The sequence below is a fragment of the Salvelinus namaycush genome, unplaced genomic scaffold (assembly GCF_016432855.1).
Source record: "Salvelinus namaycush isolate Seneca unplaced genomic scaffold, SaNama_1.0 Scaffold13, whole genome shotgun sequence".
Lineage (NCBI taxonomy): Eukaryota > Metazoa > Chordata > Actinopteri > Salmoniformes > Salmonidae > Salvelinus > Salvelinus namaycush.
This window is the reverse complement of record NW_024058008.1, coordinates 222721-240000: the sequence shown is the minus strand read 5'-3', so window position 1 is coordinate 240000 and position 17280 is coordinate 222721. Positions and strand designations below refer to the sequence as shown.

The 17280-nt window shown below is 44.0% G+C and overlaps 1 protein-coding gene across 2 annotated transcripts in view; it reads right to left on the bottom strand.

Moving 5' to 3' along the window:
* LOC120036309 (semaphorin-3D-like) overlaps nt 1-17280 on the bottom strand; it is a 158221-nt gene that overhangs the window by 94566 nt on the left and 46375 nt on the right. For both annotated transcript variants that reach the window (XM_038982781.1, XM_038982782.1), the window contains exon 2: nt 8959-9176. In XM_038982781.1, the coding sequence (XP_038838709.1) occupies nt 8959-9100 (142 nt within the window). In that variant the 5' untranslated portion in view covers nt 9101-9176. The remainder of the gene's footprint in view (nt 1-8958; nt 9177-17280) is intronic.

Below are 17280 nucleotides of genomic sequence, written 5' to 3'. Positions count from 1 at the left end.
TGTTGGAGGGCCAGTAGGAGGCACTCTTTCCTCTGGTCTAAGAAAAATATCCCAATGCCCCAGGGCAGTGATTGGGGACACTGCCCTGTGTAGGGTGCCGTCTTTCGGATGGGACGTTAAACGGGTGTCCTGACTCTCTGAGGTCATTAAAGATCCCATGGCACTTATCGTAAGAGTAGGGGTGTTAACCCTGGTGTCCTGGCTAAATTCCCAATCTGGCCCTCAAACCATCATGGTCACCTAATAATCCCCAGTTTACAATTGCCTCATTCACCCCCCTCCTCTCCCCTGTAACTATTCCCCAGGTCGTTGCTGCAAATGAGAACGTGTTCTCAGTCAACTTACCTGGTAAAATAACGGTAAAAAAAAAAAATCTCTGGTGGACAGACTAGATACATTAAATGGTACCGTAGATCTGATACTACGGGATGCAGGAGATAACAAAAAGCATTTGTTCCGGTGCTTGAGTTTTTGCCACTGGTTACTTGGACAACGGTTTCAATAAGAGGAGGGAAACAATTTGGCCCACAGAGAGAGGGTTGAAGTGTTCCCGGTTCCGATCCTCGTTCCATCTCTTGGTCCCATCTCTTGGTCCCTCGTTCCACGTATGGTCCCAGAACTTAATGGACTATCTGACCAATTACACAAGACTTTAGTTAACCAGGATTACGTTGTCAGGGAAAAAACTCTGTCAGAGTCTCTGATAGTTGAGTAGGTCCCCTGTATGTCAGAGTCTCTGATAGTTGAGTAGGTCCCCTGTATGTCAGAGTCTCTGATAGTTGAGTAGGTCCCCTGTATGTCAGAGTCTCTGATAGTTGAGTAGGTCCCCTGTATGTCAGAGTCTCTGATAGTTGAGTAGGTCCCCTGTATGTCAGAGTCTCTGATAGTTGAGTAGGTCCCCTTTATGTCAGAGTCTCTGATAGTTGAGTAGGTCCCCTGTATGTCAGAGTCTCTGATAGTTGAGTAGGTCCCCTGTATGTCAGAGTCTCTGATAGTTGAGTAGGTCCCCTGTATGTCAGAGTCTCTGATAGTTGAGTAGGTCCCCTGTATGTCAGAGTCTCTGATAGTTGAGTAGGTCCCCTGTATGTCAGAGTCTCTGATAGTTGAGGAGGTCCCCTGTATGTCAGAGTCTCTGATAGTTGAGTAGGTCCCCTGTATGTTATGTAAACTGGGTTCATCAGTTACTTTGCTTACAAACATTCATAGTTTTACTCTAAGTCCTTCCAGACAGAGGAGTTTCAAACCAGATCTGTGTGAATGATATGAGCACTGAATGGTTGTTTCACCACGCAACATATTGACTGTGTGTGTGTGTGTGTGTGTGTGTGTGTGTGTGTGTGTGTGTGTGTGTGTGTGTGTGTGTGTGTGTGTGTGTGTGTGTGTGTGTGTTAAGGTAAGTTAGTCAAAGTAAGTGTGTACTGTCAGCAGTGTAACCGATAAAATATTATCATTAGGACAGATGTTTTTAGTCTCTCTGAGTGGCCTTCAACTCCTCTGTTTTAGTTAACCTCTGAAGTCAGAAACCCTGCCGACATATAGACATCGACACGAATAGTACAGCAACTTTTTCAACTGAAATTCCCCTTTGTTGTGTTTTTGATGGGGAGGTTTGACTTAAATGTGGATTAGGACCAATGTAAACAGGCCTGTGGAGGACAATGACCTCTCTGTCTCTCTGTCTCTCACCAACAACACAGACCTCATGTCTCTCTGTCTCTAACCAACAACACAGAGCTGATGTCTCTGACCAACAACACAGAGCTGATGTGTGTGCACTTCACACTTCCTCCTATTATTTTGACAGCTGCAACTTACGACAGCCTCTGCTCAAGCACACACTACCTCACACACACACACGCATGAACATACACACACACACACACACATAAACCTCCGATAGCCTCTGCTCAATATGCCAAAGCTAGACTGCACGTACCCGGGCTCTTACAGTACATCAGTCAAACACACATTCTTCATGTTGCTTCATTAGGATAAAAAAACAGAAGCGTCAATGTGGTGCCAGCAGCAGGAAGTAGTCAGTTCTGTATGAGGTCTCTCTCTATAGTTTCTCAGCTGTGCTACGATTGGCTCCAGTCACATGTTTCATCAGGTGTTGATCTAAATGACTCTATTGTTCTCAGTGTTTCAGCTTTACAACAACACATTACCCGTTGGTGCTGCGTTGTGCCCTGCGATGACTCCCTCTCTTTCCTCCCACCGCCTCTTCTCACGCACCCCAAATGCTCTGCCAGCGATGAAAGATAATTGTTTAATCGTTCGCTTGACTTTTATAACTCAAATGAGTTCACCACAGTTTAAATGACCCCCCCCCCCCCCTCCCTAATGTCAGTGTCACTGACCAACAGAAACAGAGACATTTGGTTAGACATAAAACATTGTTTCATCATCTGGTGTCAGAGGAGACACCCTTGACCAGGCTTTCTGGGATATATGCTCCATGTCACGTCCTGTCCGTAGAGAGCTTTTTATGTCTCTATTTTAGTTTGGTCAGGGTGTGATTTTGGGTGGGCATTCTACGTTCATTTTCTATGTTTTGTATTTCTTTGTTGTTTGGCGGGTGTGGTTCTCAATCAGAGGCAGGTGTCTATCGTTGTCTCTGATTGAGGACCATACTTAGGCAGATTTTTCCCACCTGTGTTTTGTGGGTAGTTGTTTTCTGTTTTGTGTTCTGTGCACCTGACAGGACTGTTTCGTGTTACATTTTGTTATTTTGTCTCAGTGTTCAGTTTAAATAAATAATCATGAACACTTACCAGGCTGCGCTTTGGTCCGATCCTTCTCATTCCGACGACGAACGTTACACTCCATCCTCTCTGTCTCAATTCAATTTACCTCAAGTGGCTTTATATGCATGGGAATCATATGTTAACATTGCCAAAGCAAATGAAATAGAAAATAAACATAAACAAAAAATAAACAAAAATGAACAGTAAACATTACACTTTCAAATGTTCCAAAAGAATAAAGACATTTCAAATGTCATATTATGTCTACATACAGTGTTGTAACGATTTACAAATGGTTAAAGTACAAAAGGGAAAATAAATAAACATAAATATGGGTTGTATTTACAATGGTGTTTGTTCTTCACTGGTTGCCCTTTTGTTCAGGCAACCGGTCACAAATCTTGCTGCAGTGGTGGCACACTGTGGTATTTCACCCAATAGATATGGGAGTTTATCAAAATTGGATTTGTTTTCGAATTCTTTATAAGTCTGTGTAATCTGAGGGAAATATGTGTCTCTAATATGGTCATATCTCTCCCTCTCTCTCTCTCTCTCTCTCTCTCTCTCTCTCTCTCTCTCGCTCCCTCTCTCTCTCTTTCTCTCTCGCTCCCCCTCTCTCTCTCTCTCTCGCTCCCCCTCTCTCTCTCTCTCTCTCTCGCTCCCCCTCTCTCTCTCTCTCTCTCTCTCTCTCTCTCTCTCTCTCTCTCTCTCTCTCTCTCTCCCTCCCTCCCTCCCTCTGACACACAGGGAGGAGCATCAATCCCCAGAGCCCGCCCTCCCTCCCTCCCTCCCTCCCTCCCTCCCTCCCTCCCTCCCTCCCTCCCTCCCTCTCTGACACACGCACAGAGAGGAGCATCCATCCCCAGAGCCCTCCCTTCCTCCCTCTCTCTCTAACTATCTGGATGTCAGAGCTAACCCCAGAGAGTGACCTCAGGAACCCAGCCTAGACCACACATCCTGAGGGAGGAGGGAGCTGAGAGGGTGTTATCTCTCACACACACACACACACACACACACACACACACACACACACACACACACACACACACACACACACACACACACACACACACACACACACACACACACACACACTGACAGGGTGTTATCCTCCAGCCCTCTGACCCTCCGACTGCTTTCCACTATCTACTGTTAACAGGAGGGCCAAACACACACCCAGACATCACATCATCCCTGGGGCTAGAATTATAGTACATCAGAGAGGCAGGTCTGTCAGACACACAGACATCACATCCTCCCTGGGGCTAGAATTATAGTACATCAGAGAGGCAGGTCTGTCAGACACACAGACATCACATCATCCCTGGGGCTAGAATTATAGTACATCAGAGAGGCAGGTCTGTCAGACACACAGACATCACATCATCCCTGGGGCTAGAATTATAGTACATCAGAGAGGCAGGTCTGTCAGACACACAGAGAGGCAGGCCTTTCAGACACACAGACATCACATCATCCCTGGGGCTAGAATTATAGTACATCAGAGAGGCAGGTCTGTCAGACACACAGACATCACATCATCCCTGGGGCTAGAATTATAGTACATCAGAGAGGCAGGTCTGTCAGACACACAGACATCACATCATCCCTGGGGCTAGAATTATAGTACATCAGAGAGGCAGGCCTTTCAGACACACAGAGAGGCAGGCCTTTCAGACACACAGAGAGGCAGGTCTGTCAGACACACAGAGAGGCAGGCCTGTCAGACACACAGAGAGGCAGGCCTGTCAGACACACAGAGAGGCAGGCCTTTCAGACACACAGAGAGGCAGGTCTGTCAGACACACAGAGAGGCAGGCCTGTCAGACACACAGAGAGGCAGGCCTTTCAGACACACAGAGAGGCAGACCTGTCAGACACACAGAGAGGCAGACCTGTTTAGACACACAGATGTTACTGATTAGAGAGGGAGAGGAGAAAGGAGAAACTTGTTTTCCTAGCAGGTATCGTACTAATACTTTACCGTCCCGACATGCACACAACCCTCCAGGGAGAGATTATACCACACATCTTGACAGATGAACATGAAATTGTGTAGTAAAAGTACATAAAAAGTACATAATGATTTATCTATCTTAATGACTGCATGACACGACCAGGAAAACTCAGGATCGTAGTTTAAGTCTCTACGTCCGCGGGACGTTTTTATCTTGAGCAGATGGTCAGGGGGCCGGAATATAATTACAAATAATTACAGGATTAGTAACCGCAAGAAGCCCAACGGATACAGTACTTGTAACGATTGTTGTCGGGAGTAGGAGAAGAGGACCAAGGTGCAGCGTGGTAAGTATTCATAATACGTTATTTTAATAAATGTGAACACTCTAACCAAAACAACAACACGACAAACAAACAGTTCTGAAAGGTAATGACAAACACTAAACAGAAAATAATCACCCAAAACTCAAAGTGGGAAAACAGGCTACCTAAATATGGTTCTCAATCAGAGACAACGATAGACAGCTGCCTCTGATTGAGAACCACACACGGCCAAACACAAAGAAATAGACAACATAGAACACCAGACATAGAATGCCCACCCAAACTCACGCCCTGACCAACCAAAATAAAGACATAAAAAGGATCTCTACGGTCAGGGCGTGACAGTACTAGACAATCATTTCAAAACTCGATTACACTTGGATCCGATATGCCAAATGTTGATATATTTACGCGTCGTAATACTTCGGGAACATATTTCCTAAGTTAAAAATGACTTTGAGCTGATTGCCTAGAGATTTTACAGTGAAAATAATGTTTTGCTTTTTGAAAACTTGGGAGAGCCAAATAAAATCAATCATTGGCCAAATTTGGCACACGGGCCACCAGTTGAAGAGCCCTGCTCTACGTAATAGATTGTGAATGCATAGATATTAACATGAACATGCCTATTTTTAAACACGCAACCTACTAAATCTCCTGGCCCTACAGTACAAATCCTCTGTTGTACCGAACAGACCATATCCCCTCTTTCCTTCCTCCACGACAACAATGGGTCAGTAGTTTCTTCTGTTCTCCCCCATTCTGCTACTGTCTGTCTGAAGATCTGGGCTATAAAACCTGGAGAGAGCCTGGCTGTACAGCAAGACAACAACAACACCTCTGGTTTGTGTTAGATTTCACATTTCAGGCCGTTATATTATCAATCTTAGTATGTTGCTGGGGAAAAAAACGTTTGTGTTATGGCTTTACAAACCCCTGCTTGTCACACCCTGATCTGTTTCACCTGTCTTTGTGATTGTCTCCACCCCCGTTCAGGTGTCGCCCATCTTCCTCATTATCCCCTGTGTATTTATACCTGTGTTCTCTGTTTGTATGTTGCCAGTTTGTTTTGTTCGTAAAAACCTACCAGCGTTTGTTTCCCCGCTCCTGCCTGTTTCTTGCTCCTGTTTTCCAGTCCTTCTCGGTATTGACTGTTCTACCTGCCCTGACCATGAGATTGCCTGCCATTTTGTACCTTACCCCACCGTTCTGGATTATTGACCCCTGCCTACCCTGACCCTGAGACTGCCTGCCGTTCTGGACCCTTTACACTCTTTTTGGATTGCCTGTCTTGTTTGCCTGCCCCTGTGCTGGTAATAAACTCTTGTTACTTTTACACTGTCTGCATCTGGGTCTTACCTAAACGTGATACTGCTATAATGTGGATAAAGAGTTACCTGTCTAACAGAACACAGAGGATTTTCTTTAATGGAAGCCTCTCCAACATAATCCAGGTAGAATCAGGAGTTCCCCAGGGCAGCTGTTTAGGCCCCTTACTTTATTCAATCTTTACTAACGACATGCCGCTTTGAGTAAAGCCAGTGTGTCTATGTATGCGGATGACTCAACACTGTACACGCCAGCTAGCACAGCAACTGAAATAACAGCAATGCTTAACAAAGAGCTGCAGTTAGTTTCAGAATGGGTGGCAAGGAATAAGTTAGTCCTAAATATTTCAAAAACTAAAAGCATTGTATTTTGGACAAATCCTTCGCTAAACCCTAAACCTCAACTAAATCTAGTCATTAATAATGTGGAAATTGAGCAAGTTTAAGTGACTAAACTGCTTGGAGTAACCCTGGATTGTAAACTGTCATGGTCAAAACATATTGATACAAAAGTAGCTAAGATGGGAGGAAGTCTGTCCATAATAAAGCTCTGCTCTACCTTCTTAACAGCACTATGAACAAGGCAGGTCCTACTGGCCCTGGTTTCTACCTTCTTAACAACACTATCAACCAGGCAGGTCCTACAGGCCCTAGTTTCTACCTTCTTAACAACACTATCAACAAGGCAGGTCCTACAGGCCCTAGTTTCTACCTTCTTAACAACACTATCAACAAGGCAGGTACTACAGGTCCTGGTCCTGGTTTTGGATGTAGGATGTACACAGATAGGTAACATTAATAATATGCATGTCAATCTCTCCAAGCTGAAAGTGGAGGGGAGATTGATTTCATCACTACTTGTATTTATGAGAGGTATTGACATATTGAATGCACCGAGCTGTCTGTTTGAACTACTGGCACACAGCTCGAACACCCATGCATACCCCACAAGACATGCCAACAAAAGGTCTCTTCACAGTCCCCAAGTCCAGAATAGACTATGGGAGGCACACAGTACTACATAGAGCCATGACTACATGGAACTCTATTCCACGTCAGGTAACTGATGCAGCAGAAGAATCAGATTTAAAAAACAGATAGAAATACACCTTATCGGAGTGTGAAGCAACACAAACATCGACACATGCATACACACACACACGATAACATACGCACTATACACACACACACATTATAGTTATGTGGTAGTAGAGTAGGGGCCTGAGGGCACACACTTAGTATGTTGTGAAATCTGTTATGAATGTATTGTAATGTTTTTAAAATGTATAACTGCCTTAATTCTGCTGGACCCTTTGGCAGCAGCTAGTGGGGATCCACAATAAATACAAATACAAACACAGACACAGACACAGACACAGACACAGACACAGACACAGATGCATACACACAGACACAGACGCAGACACACAGACACAGACACAGACACACAGACACCGACACAGACACACAGACACAGACACAAACACAGACACATACACATATACACAGGCACACACACAGACACAGACACAGACACAGACACAGCCACAGCCACAGATACAGACACAGACACAGACACAGACACAGACACAAACACAAACACAAATACAGACACAGACATAGACACACAGACACAAACACAGACACACAGACACAAACACAGACACAGACACAAACACAGACACACAGACACAGACACAGACACAGACACAGACGCATACACACAGACACAGACGCATACACAGACACAGACGCATACACATACACAGACACACAGACACAGACAGACAGACACAGACACAAACACAGCCATGGATAATAACTTACTTCATTAAAAAACAAAACACAATTTTCCAGATAATTTCCCCCATCGGGTGAAATAAAGTTGATCATGTCCTCTCCTGCTAATAAAGACAGGGGAGTGTAATTACTTGTGTTGGGGATCGCCATGGCGACAAAAACAAGGTTGTTGCTGGCTGTGCAGAGGACTGCAGGCATTACTGCACTGATTCTATTACAGTATCATATCAAACCCCTCCCACTTAGCCCTTCCTCCCCAATGACACGTTACCACCACTCTGTCTAAACTAAATGAGGCATTATAGAAATAATTCTGCATCAGTCCCTATTCTGTATCAGTCCCTATTCACTATCAGTCTCTATTCTGTATCAGTCCCTATTCTGTATCAGTCCCTCCTCACTATCAGTCTCTATTCTGTATCAGTCCCTATTCTGTATCAGTCCCTCCTCACTATCAGTCTCTATTCTGTATCAGTCCCTATTCCCTAATTAGAAAGCCATATTGAAAACCAGCAGTGTTGCAGTTTCAAGGACCAGAGCTCCCCAGTACACCAAGGACCAGAGCTCCCCAGTACACCAAGGACCAGAGCTCCCCAGTACACCAAGGACCAGAGCTCCCCAGTACACCAAGGACCAGAGCTCCCCAGTACACCAAGGACCAGAGCTCCCCAGTACACCAAGGACCAGCGCTCCCCAGTACACCAAGGACCAGAGCTCCCCAGTACACCAAGGACCAGAGCTCCCCAGTACACCAAGTACCAGAGTTCCTCAGAGTAAAAAAAGGGGCGGGTATGAGATACCTGTGTGTGAGAGCTGCAGACGGGGTCCACTCTGTCTCCAGGTTGCAGCGGTAGAGGAGGTGTCTGGTAGCAACAGCAACAGTTGGAGGGACACACCCAGCAGAACACAGAACCTCCCTGGCCCCAGGATCCTCATCTTCATCGTTTTAGTGAGAACAGGTGGTCGTCGCTGTCACATCACCCGGTGGATCGTCTCAGCAGTTTCTAACGTTGGCAAGCTGTCATGGGGGGAAAAAATACACTTTCAAATAAGTCCAAGTAGGTCTTTTCCCTGAAAATGAAGACCTAAGCAGGAACTTTACTTGTTTATTTAATTAATTTTTATTTACAATTTTATTTAACTAAGCAAGTCAGTTAAGAATAATTTCTTATTTACAATGACACCCTACCAAACGGCAAAAGGCCTAGCTAGCTAGCTAGCTAACATTGAACCTAGTTGGTTAGCTTTAGCTACTGTACCTGCAGATTCATACTACAGCAGTTGATTCATTGTGGCTAGCTATGACAATCCGTTTGTACTGTAGCTATGGGTTGGGATTATGGTTCATTGTTTAGCTAGCTAGCTACGTGTCTAAACAAAAGACTCCTCTTCGCCAGATGATGACATGACCCATCAAATTAGCCAGGTGTGGGGATTGGAGGGACGCCATGTGCGACTGACGTGTTTTCCGTTTGCTCCCGTGGTATTTTTAAAGTTTATGTGAATTTTGCAGCAGAACCGTATTTATTTTCATATATTATTTTGGTGATCCCTTCCCGTAAAAACCAAGACTACTTTACTTCCAAATATCAGCATGTCGACGAAACATAAGGCCAAAAGCATGACTTTGAGAAAACCCGGCCTACAAGACACACTCTCATCACCGCCCTCCCCTGAGCCTGACGGCCCGGGGACTGATACTTTACCCGGGGGGGCGGCTTGGCCTGGCGGCGCTGAAGTGAACATTCTCGAGGCCATCAAACTACTACGCTCTGAGATAGTTGAAATGAAAACGGAGGTGGTTGCTACGATTGAGGCCCGAATAAAGGAGGTTTCTGATACTTTAAAAGCAGATCTAACCATCCTGCGGAACGAGACGGTGCCGGCAATTGCATCACTCAAAACAACAATGGAGTCGCACACTACAACGATTGCAGCACTGGAGACCTTCGCTACAAATGTCTCCGACTTAACTACATCCCTGGAGGCTGACGTGAAACGCCTAGCTGCGGATTTGAAAAAGGTGAAGGAGAGCTGTGTAAGTTTGGAGGGATTCTCTCGCCGCAATAACCTGAGACTTGTATCAGTCCCAGAGTCAGCGGAAATGCCTCGCGCCACGGATTTCGTTTCTGGGCTGCTGAAGGATGTTCTTGCCTTAGATGAAAAGCCCCTGATTGATCGTGCCCACCGGTCGCTGCGCCCAAAGCCCCGGGATGGGGAGAGGCCCCGTGACATAATTCTTCGAGTGCACTTTTTCCATGAGAAGATGGAGATTCTCCGACGAGCCCGCAATACCACTCTGAGCTTTCAAGGACAGAGCTTCTCCATCTACCAGGACTACTCCCCCACTGTTTCCAGGCAGCGCGCAGCTTTCGGACAGGCCAAACGACTACTTCGGGACCATCCAGGTGTGAAGTACGGACTGCGATTCCCGGCCCGTTTATGGCTATCTCATGATGGTAAAGACTACACATTTGAATCTCCGGATGAGGCTCTCTCTCACATTCAACGTCACATCAAGAAGTCTTGAACTTGCTCATAGTTCAGCAACTGTTGCTTGCGAACTGTGGATAGTAAGTAACCCACCTGTGGTACAATTATGTTTAGCTACAACATGCTAATTTTGTATAGTTGGGGAATTGGCGTACCCATTCAGGCTTATTTGATGTGATCTAATGTTTTGATCATCTAGTGTGCTTGCCTTACAAGCATTCAGTCATTTTAATTTCATTGTATTGCGGTTTTACTATACTCCTGTGTTTTCTAGGCTGTCTTGCTCACCTATTCAGTTTGTTTACATAGTGTCTCAGTGACTCAAAATATTCTTGGTTATTTGCTTACTGCATCCGTTTGCATTGACCCAGTAAACAGTAAATGCTTCCCGAGGCGACACGTTTTTTGGGGTCTTCACTTAAATTTTAAAAGTTCTGAGCGTCATTTATGCCCAGCAAGCGTTCAACGTTGCGCACACGTAGTTTTTTGGTCTTGGTTGTAAGCTGTCTCAGCATTCAACTAGACAACTATTATAATAATAATAATTATTATTATTTTTGATTGTCTTACTACGATTTCCTTACTTCAAATTAGGTTTTCGGCTGAGAGCCTTTATACATTCTATTTATTTTCTTTATTTTCTCTCTCAAATGCCTGTTATAAGACTGGGAATATAATTATATACATCTACAAGTGGTGCTTTTGTAATTTCGTCTGCACAAGGGATTCACTTTAATTTTTTTTATTTAAAAAATGATTATCTCTTTTTGCTGTTTGATCCACTAACAAAACACGACTTTAAAGAGCGGGACTGTGGGTTTAGGTTTAAGACCGCACTCTCACAGACATACTGTGCGAAGAGAACATGTTCTATTTAGGCTTGTACCTCGTTTGGGGAGGTACTGTCTGGGATGGGGGGAGGGGGTGGGGGGAGGGGTTGAATTGTTCAGTTCTAATGTTGTCATTCTGTCTTTTTTGGGTTTTTTTCTGTACTTTTTCCAAACATCTACCACCGTACATTATTACTCTGAGACAAGTTATTCTGGGGTTTTTGGGCGCTCATTGCTTTTCCATTCTATGCTCTAATGACAGGGTTGTATAACGGGAATGCCCAGAGGGGCCGAAACAATGCGATCAAGTACATTTCGTGGAACACCAAAGGGGTTAATAACCCAGTGAAGCGTAAGAGGGTGTTGACACACTTAAAGGGTTTGAATGCAAATGTTGCATTTCTACAAGAGACTCACTTGAGGACTGGTGAGCACTTTAGGATGCGTAGGGACTGGGTTGGTCAAGTGTTCCACTCTAACTTTCATAGTAAATCAAGAGGGGCTGCCATTTTGGTTGATAAAGCCACTCCCTTTGTAGCTTCTGAGGTTATCGCTGATCCTAAGGGACGATACGTCATAGTAACCGGTAAACTGTTTTCTACCCCTCTTGTTTTGGCTAGTGTTTATGCTCCCAATTGGGATGACACAAGTTTCATTTCTTCCTTTTTGTCTGCTATACCCAATTTAGATTCTCATTTGTTGATTTTAGGGGGGGATTTCAACTGCAAAATGTCCCCAGTTCTTGACAAGTCCTCACGAACAACTACAGGCCCATCTAAATGTGCCCTACTTATTCAAGCCTTTCTTCAGAAATATGCCATGTTTGAGGCCTGGCGTTTCCTACATCCTACAGATAGACAGTATTCCTTTTATTCTCATGTTCATCAAACATACTCCCGGATTGATTACTTCTTTTTGGACAAAAAACTTCTGCCTAACCTTCGGCAGTGTACTTACAAGAGTATTGTTATTTCTGACCATTCACCATTAGTGCTTGAACTAGAGTTTCCCCAGCGACCTCCTATGTGTTATCAATGGCGTCTTAACCCCATTTTACTCTCAGATAAGGAGTTTGTCAATTTCATTTCTTCTGAAATCACCTTATTCCTAGAAACTAATTCAACACCAGGTATGTCCTGCTCTACCATATGGGAGTCTCTCAAAGCATACCTACGTGGCCAAATTATTTCTTATACAGCCAACCAAAACAGAGTTCGCTCTCAGCGACTTCGGGACCTGAGCGAATCCATAGCCACATTGGATGAGAAGTATGCCACGGTTCCTTCCTCTGATCTGCATAAAGAGCGCCAACTACTCCAATCTGAATTTGATGAGCTTTCTACCAGGCAAGCTGAACAGTTACTCTTGCGAGCTCGGTACAGAGTGTATGAACAAGGCGACAAGGCCAGTAAACTCCTTGCACATCAGATCCGTAAATCTGAGGCCTCACGTTTAATCCCACAAATAAGGACCCCGTCTGGTGCCACCTCAGTTATACATAAAGAGATCAATGATCAATTCAAACAATTTTATTCTGCGCTATACACCTCTGAATCCCCTCAAGACCCTTTGCTGATTGATTCCTTCTTTAATGGCCTGAATATGCCTTCAATTGATACAGACACCCATGACTGTCTAGAAGAAGAATTTACACCTGAGGAGATTGCAACAGCAGTGTCCGCAATGAAAAGTGGTAAATCACCGGGTCCGGATGGTTTTCCAACCGAATTTTACAGGACGTTTTCTGGTCTGCTTTGCCCATTCTTGTCTCGACTATTTGCAGAGTGCCTTAATACCTCAAAGCTACCGCCTAGTCTTTATCAGGCTTCAATTTCATTACTATTAAAGAAAAACAAAGACCCCCTGGAATGTGGATCCTATCGCCCAATCTCGCTTTTAAACTGTGATTACAAAATCCTAGCCAAGCTTTTAGCCATCCGTATGGAAGGCTCGCTGCATCAAGTAATACACTCTGACCAGACTGGCTTTGTGAGAAATAGGCATTTGTTTTTCAATATTAGGCGCCTTATGAATATACTGTACTCCCCTGCGTCGGAGGACCCAGAGGTGGTGGTCTCACTTGATGCAGAAAAAGCGTTTGACCGCGTTGAGTGGGATTACCTAACAGCTACCCTTTATAGATTTGGCTTTGGCCCCAAATTCATTGCGTGGATAAAGATTCTTTATTTTTCCCCCATGGCTTCGGTACGGACTAACAACTTGTCCTCTGACTATTTTCCCTTGCACCGCGGATCCAGACAGGGCTGTCCACTCTCCCCCTTGTTGTTTGCTTTGGCAATCGAACCTCTCGCCATTGCACTACGCTCTAATGATGCCATTCAAGGAATAATCCGGACGGGCTCAGAGCAGAAAGTCTCGCTATATGCGGATGACCTCCTTTTGTTTGTCTCTAACCCTGATACCTCATTGCCACGCGCCTTATCTGTTCTTAAAAGGTTTGGATCAATCTCAGGGTACAAGCTGAATCTAGGCAAGAGTGAGCTTTTTCCTGTAAACAAGGCTGCTTTAAAGTGCTCTTTTACAAGTTCTCAGTTTAGGATTGTCCGGGATCAATTCACCTACTTGGGAGTTAAAGTGACAAGAAAATATTCAAATCTGTTTCAGGAAAACTTGGTTGCTCTAGCAGACAGTTTGAAACAATCTTTTACTTTTTGGAATGCGCTACCTCTTTCTCTTATCGGAAGGATTAATGTCATTAAAATGAGTGTGTTGCCCAAATTTCTATATTTATTTCAATGTTTACCCATTTTTATTCCAAAATCTTTTTTTATTTCACTGGATCAAACATTCATGCATTTTATTTGGGATGGCAAGGTACCACGGATTGGTAGAAAACATTTACAGAAGCCTAAGTCATTGGGGGGTTTAGCTCTACCAAATTTTCAGACATACTATTGGGCTGCAAATTTCAGAGCCCTTCTGTACTGGCTGCAGACTGATCCTACTGGCCCTAGACCAATCTGGGTCCAGATGGAGTCTGAATCGTGTAAACCTGCTGCACTTTCTTCTGTGTTGTGCTCGTCTCTCCCAGTGTCCCTAGGCAAAAGGTGTGTCAACCCAATTGTAAAGCAGTCTCTTAAAATTTGGAATCAGTTCCGTTTAGCCTTTGGCCTCCGAGGCTTTTCTCTATCAGGCCCAATCAATCAGAACATTTTATTTCCTCCATCTTTGAATGATGGGGCTTTTGGCATCTGGCACTCACTAGGCCTCTCCTCACTAGCCCAATTATTCTTTGATGATACATTTGCCTCTTTTGCTCAGCTACAGGAAAGGTTCAACCTCCCCCAATCCCACTTTTTCCGCTATCTCCAGACTAGGAACTTTGTCAGAGCTAACACACCTGAATTTCCCCATAGGCCTGTGAATACAGCTATAGAGAGCATCCTGGAGCTGAACAAGCTTCCTAGGGGCGCAATTTCAGATGTATATGCAATCATTCATGACTTACAGAACCCTTCTTTGGTGCCTTTAAAGACTCGATGGGAAAAGGATTTGGGGGAGGAACTTGGGGAAGACACCTGGGAATCTGTGCTGCGCAGGGTGCATTCGTCCTCTTTTAGCACTAGACACAGCCTCATTCAATTCAAGGTGGTTCACCGTATCCACTGGTCTGGGGCCAGACTTGGAAGAATATTCTCTGATTTTGATCCTACCTGTGTCAGATGTAAAATTGAACCAGCCACACTGTTGCATATGTTCTGGGGCTGTCATAAACTGTCAGGTTTCTGGGAATTAATATTTAAATGTTTCTCTGATATATATAACACTGTTATAGATCCCTCTCCCCTTACAGCCCTTTTTGGAGTACTGCCCATAGGCACCCCCCTGTCAAGAATCCAGTCGGACACTGTTGCTTATACAACTCTTTTAGCTAGACGGCTAATACTACAGAACTGGAAGATGGCAGCTCCCCCATCTTATAAATATTGGGTGAGAGATGTGTTGTGCTCTCTGAAACTAGAAAAAATTCAATTCAATTCACGTGGGAACCCCAAACTGTTTAATGAGGCTTGGGCTCCATTCCGGTCTTACTTTAAACAGTCCATCCTCTGATGGCATTCCTATTAAAACCAAAATAAGTCTGTATTTGACCCCCCTGTGACTTAGAGGTTGGATGAGCATTTCTCTGTGTTTTTTTCTGGGGTGGGGGTGGGGGGCATTAAGGTTGATGTGCTTATTGATTGTGACCTGCGGATGCCTTGTTCATCTTGCCCGGGCAGAGACTAAGGTGTGAGCTTGTTTTTCCCAGTTATTTTTATTTTTTAATTCTGTTCACGCCTACATAAAATTATTATTATTCATTTTTTATTTTAAAGCATTGTAAACTTTTTATTTTTGGTCCAGTGGATGGTTGGTCTGTGGCCTTGACTGTCTGTGAGTGGTTGCATTTCTCCACCCCATCCCTTGACTGTTTACAGGAACAATGGTGAGGTGTTTGCTCTGTCCCTATACTATAGATTGCCCTTTAACCTTTTGTAGCCTTCTGCCTGGTGTGTTTAACTTGTCTAAAGTATGGTATCTTTAAAGTTATTTTTTTTATATGTATTATTTGTATTTTTTTCTAGTTGAGTATATTATTTATATTGCTTTGTCTTGTCTGTGTGTGTGTAAAACTTAATAAACAGAGTTTTCAAAAAAAATTAGCCAGGTGTATCTGGGGGTGATTACGGTCATCTATAGTATTTCATGAACATGTGAACATGTCTAGACAATAGTGACCCATCCAGCTAGATGTGGCTGGGGGGGGGGGGTTACGGTCATCTATAGTATTTCATGAACATGTGAACATGTCTAGACAACAGCCAGCTAGATGTGGCTGGAGGTTATAGCATTTCTTTCACATGATCAATTTAGACAAGTGTATCTGGGTAAGCATGATCTAATAATTATAAAATATATATACAATATTTTTATCTGGACACTTTCAAAGTCAGATTAGGATATAGGCCAAAGACTAGATGAAGTGTATTTTTACCTGGAGATTTTCCTTTTTGTAGGCTGCTACTTTCACCACTTTTTGTCTTGAAAGTGTTGGTTGTTTTCTACTCTACTCACTCTGTTTAGCACATGGCCTCACATGTGAATTCTTAAAGAGATGAGCGGGGCTAAGGCTTAAGAGGGTGTGAACGATGCGGAATGGGTGTAGACAAAGAAGAGCTCTCCACTAGATACCAAAACATTCAAGGGTCTTTTTCTCAAAAGTTGGTTTACAAGTTTAGCAACTTTCAAAGCAGAATTACTTTCCCTGTGTTCCTCAACTGCAGCGTATGATAAACCATTTTGTAGCTCTGAGTCTCTACGTTTACCCAATGTAAAAAAACACCATTTCAAATTTAGCTACATAAGACCGAATCGAGGCAGTCGGTCACATTTATGTTCATAACTTAGCTAGACAGGCGTAGTTATGAACTGACAAGAGGTAGTTTATGATCAGACAAGAGACAACCCTTTTCTCTCTCTCTGTCTGTCTCTCTCTGTCTCTCTCTCTCTCTCTCTCTCTCTCTCTCCCTCTCTCTCTCTCTCTCTCTCTCGCTCTCTCCTCTCTCTGTCTCTGTCTCTTTCCTCTCTCTCTCTCTCTGTCTCTTTCCCCTCTCTCTCTTTCCGTTCTCTAAAACAAGGATCTGGCTCAACAAGACAGAGTGCTGACGTGGATCCTAAATAAAGCCTAAGGTGAACTCCTTACCCTGGACCCAGGCAGCTTTCCGGCTCCCTTCATCTAAACTAAGGGCACAACGCATTAAGTACTCCAAGGATCATCTCCTTGACATCAACCTAAGG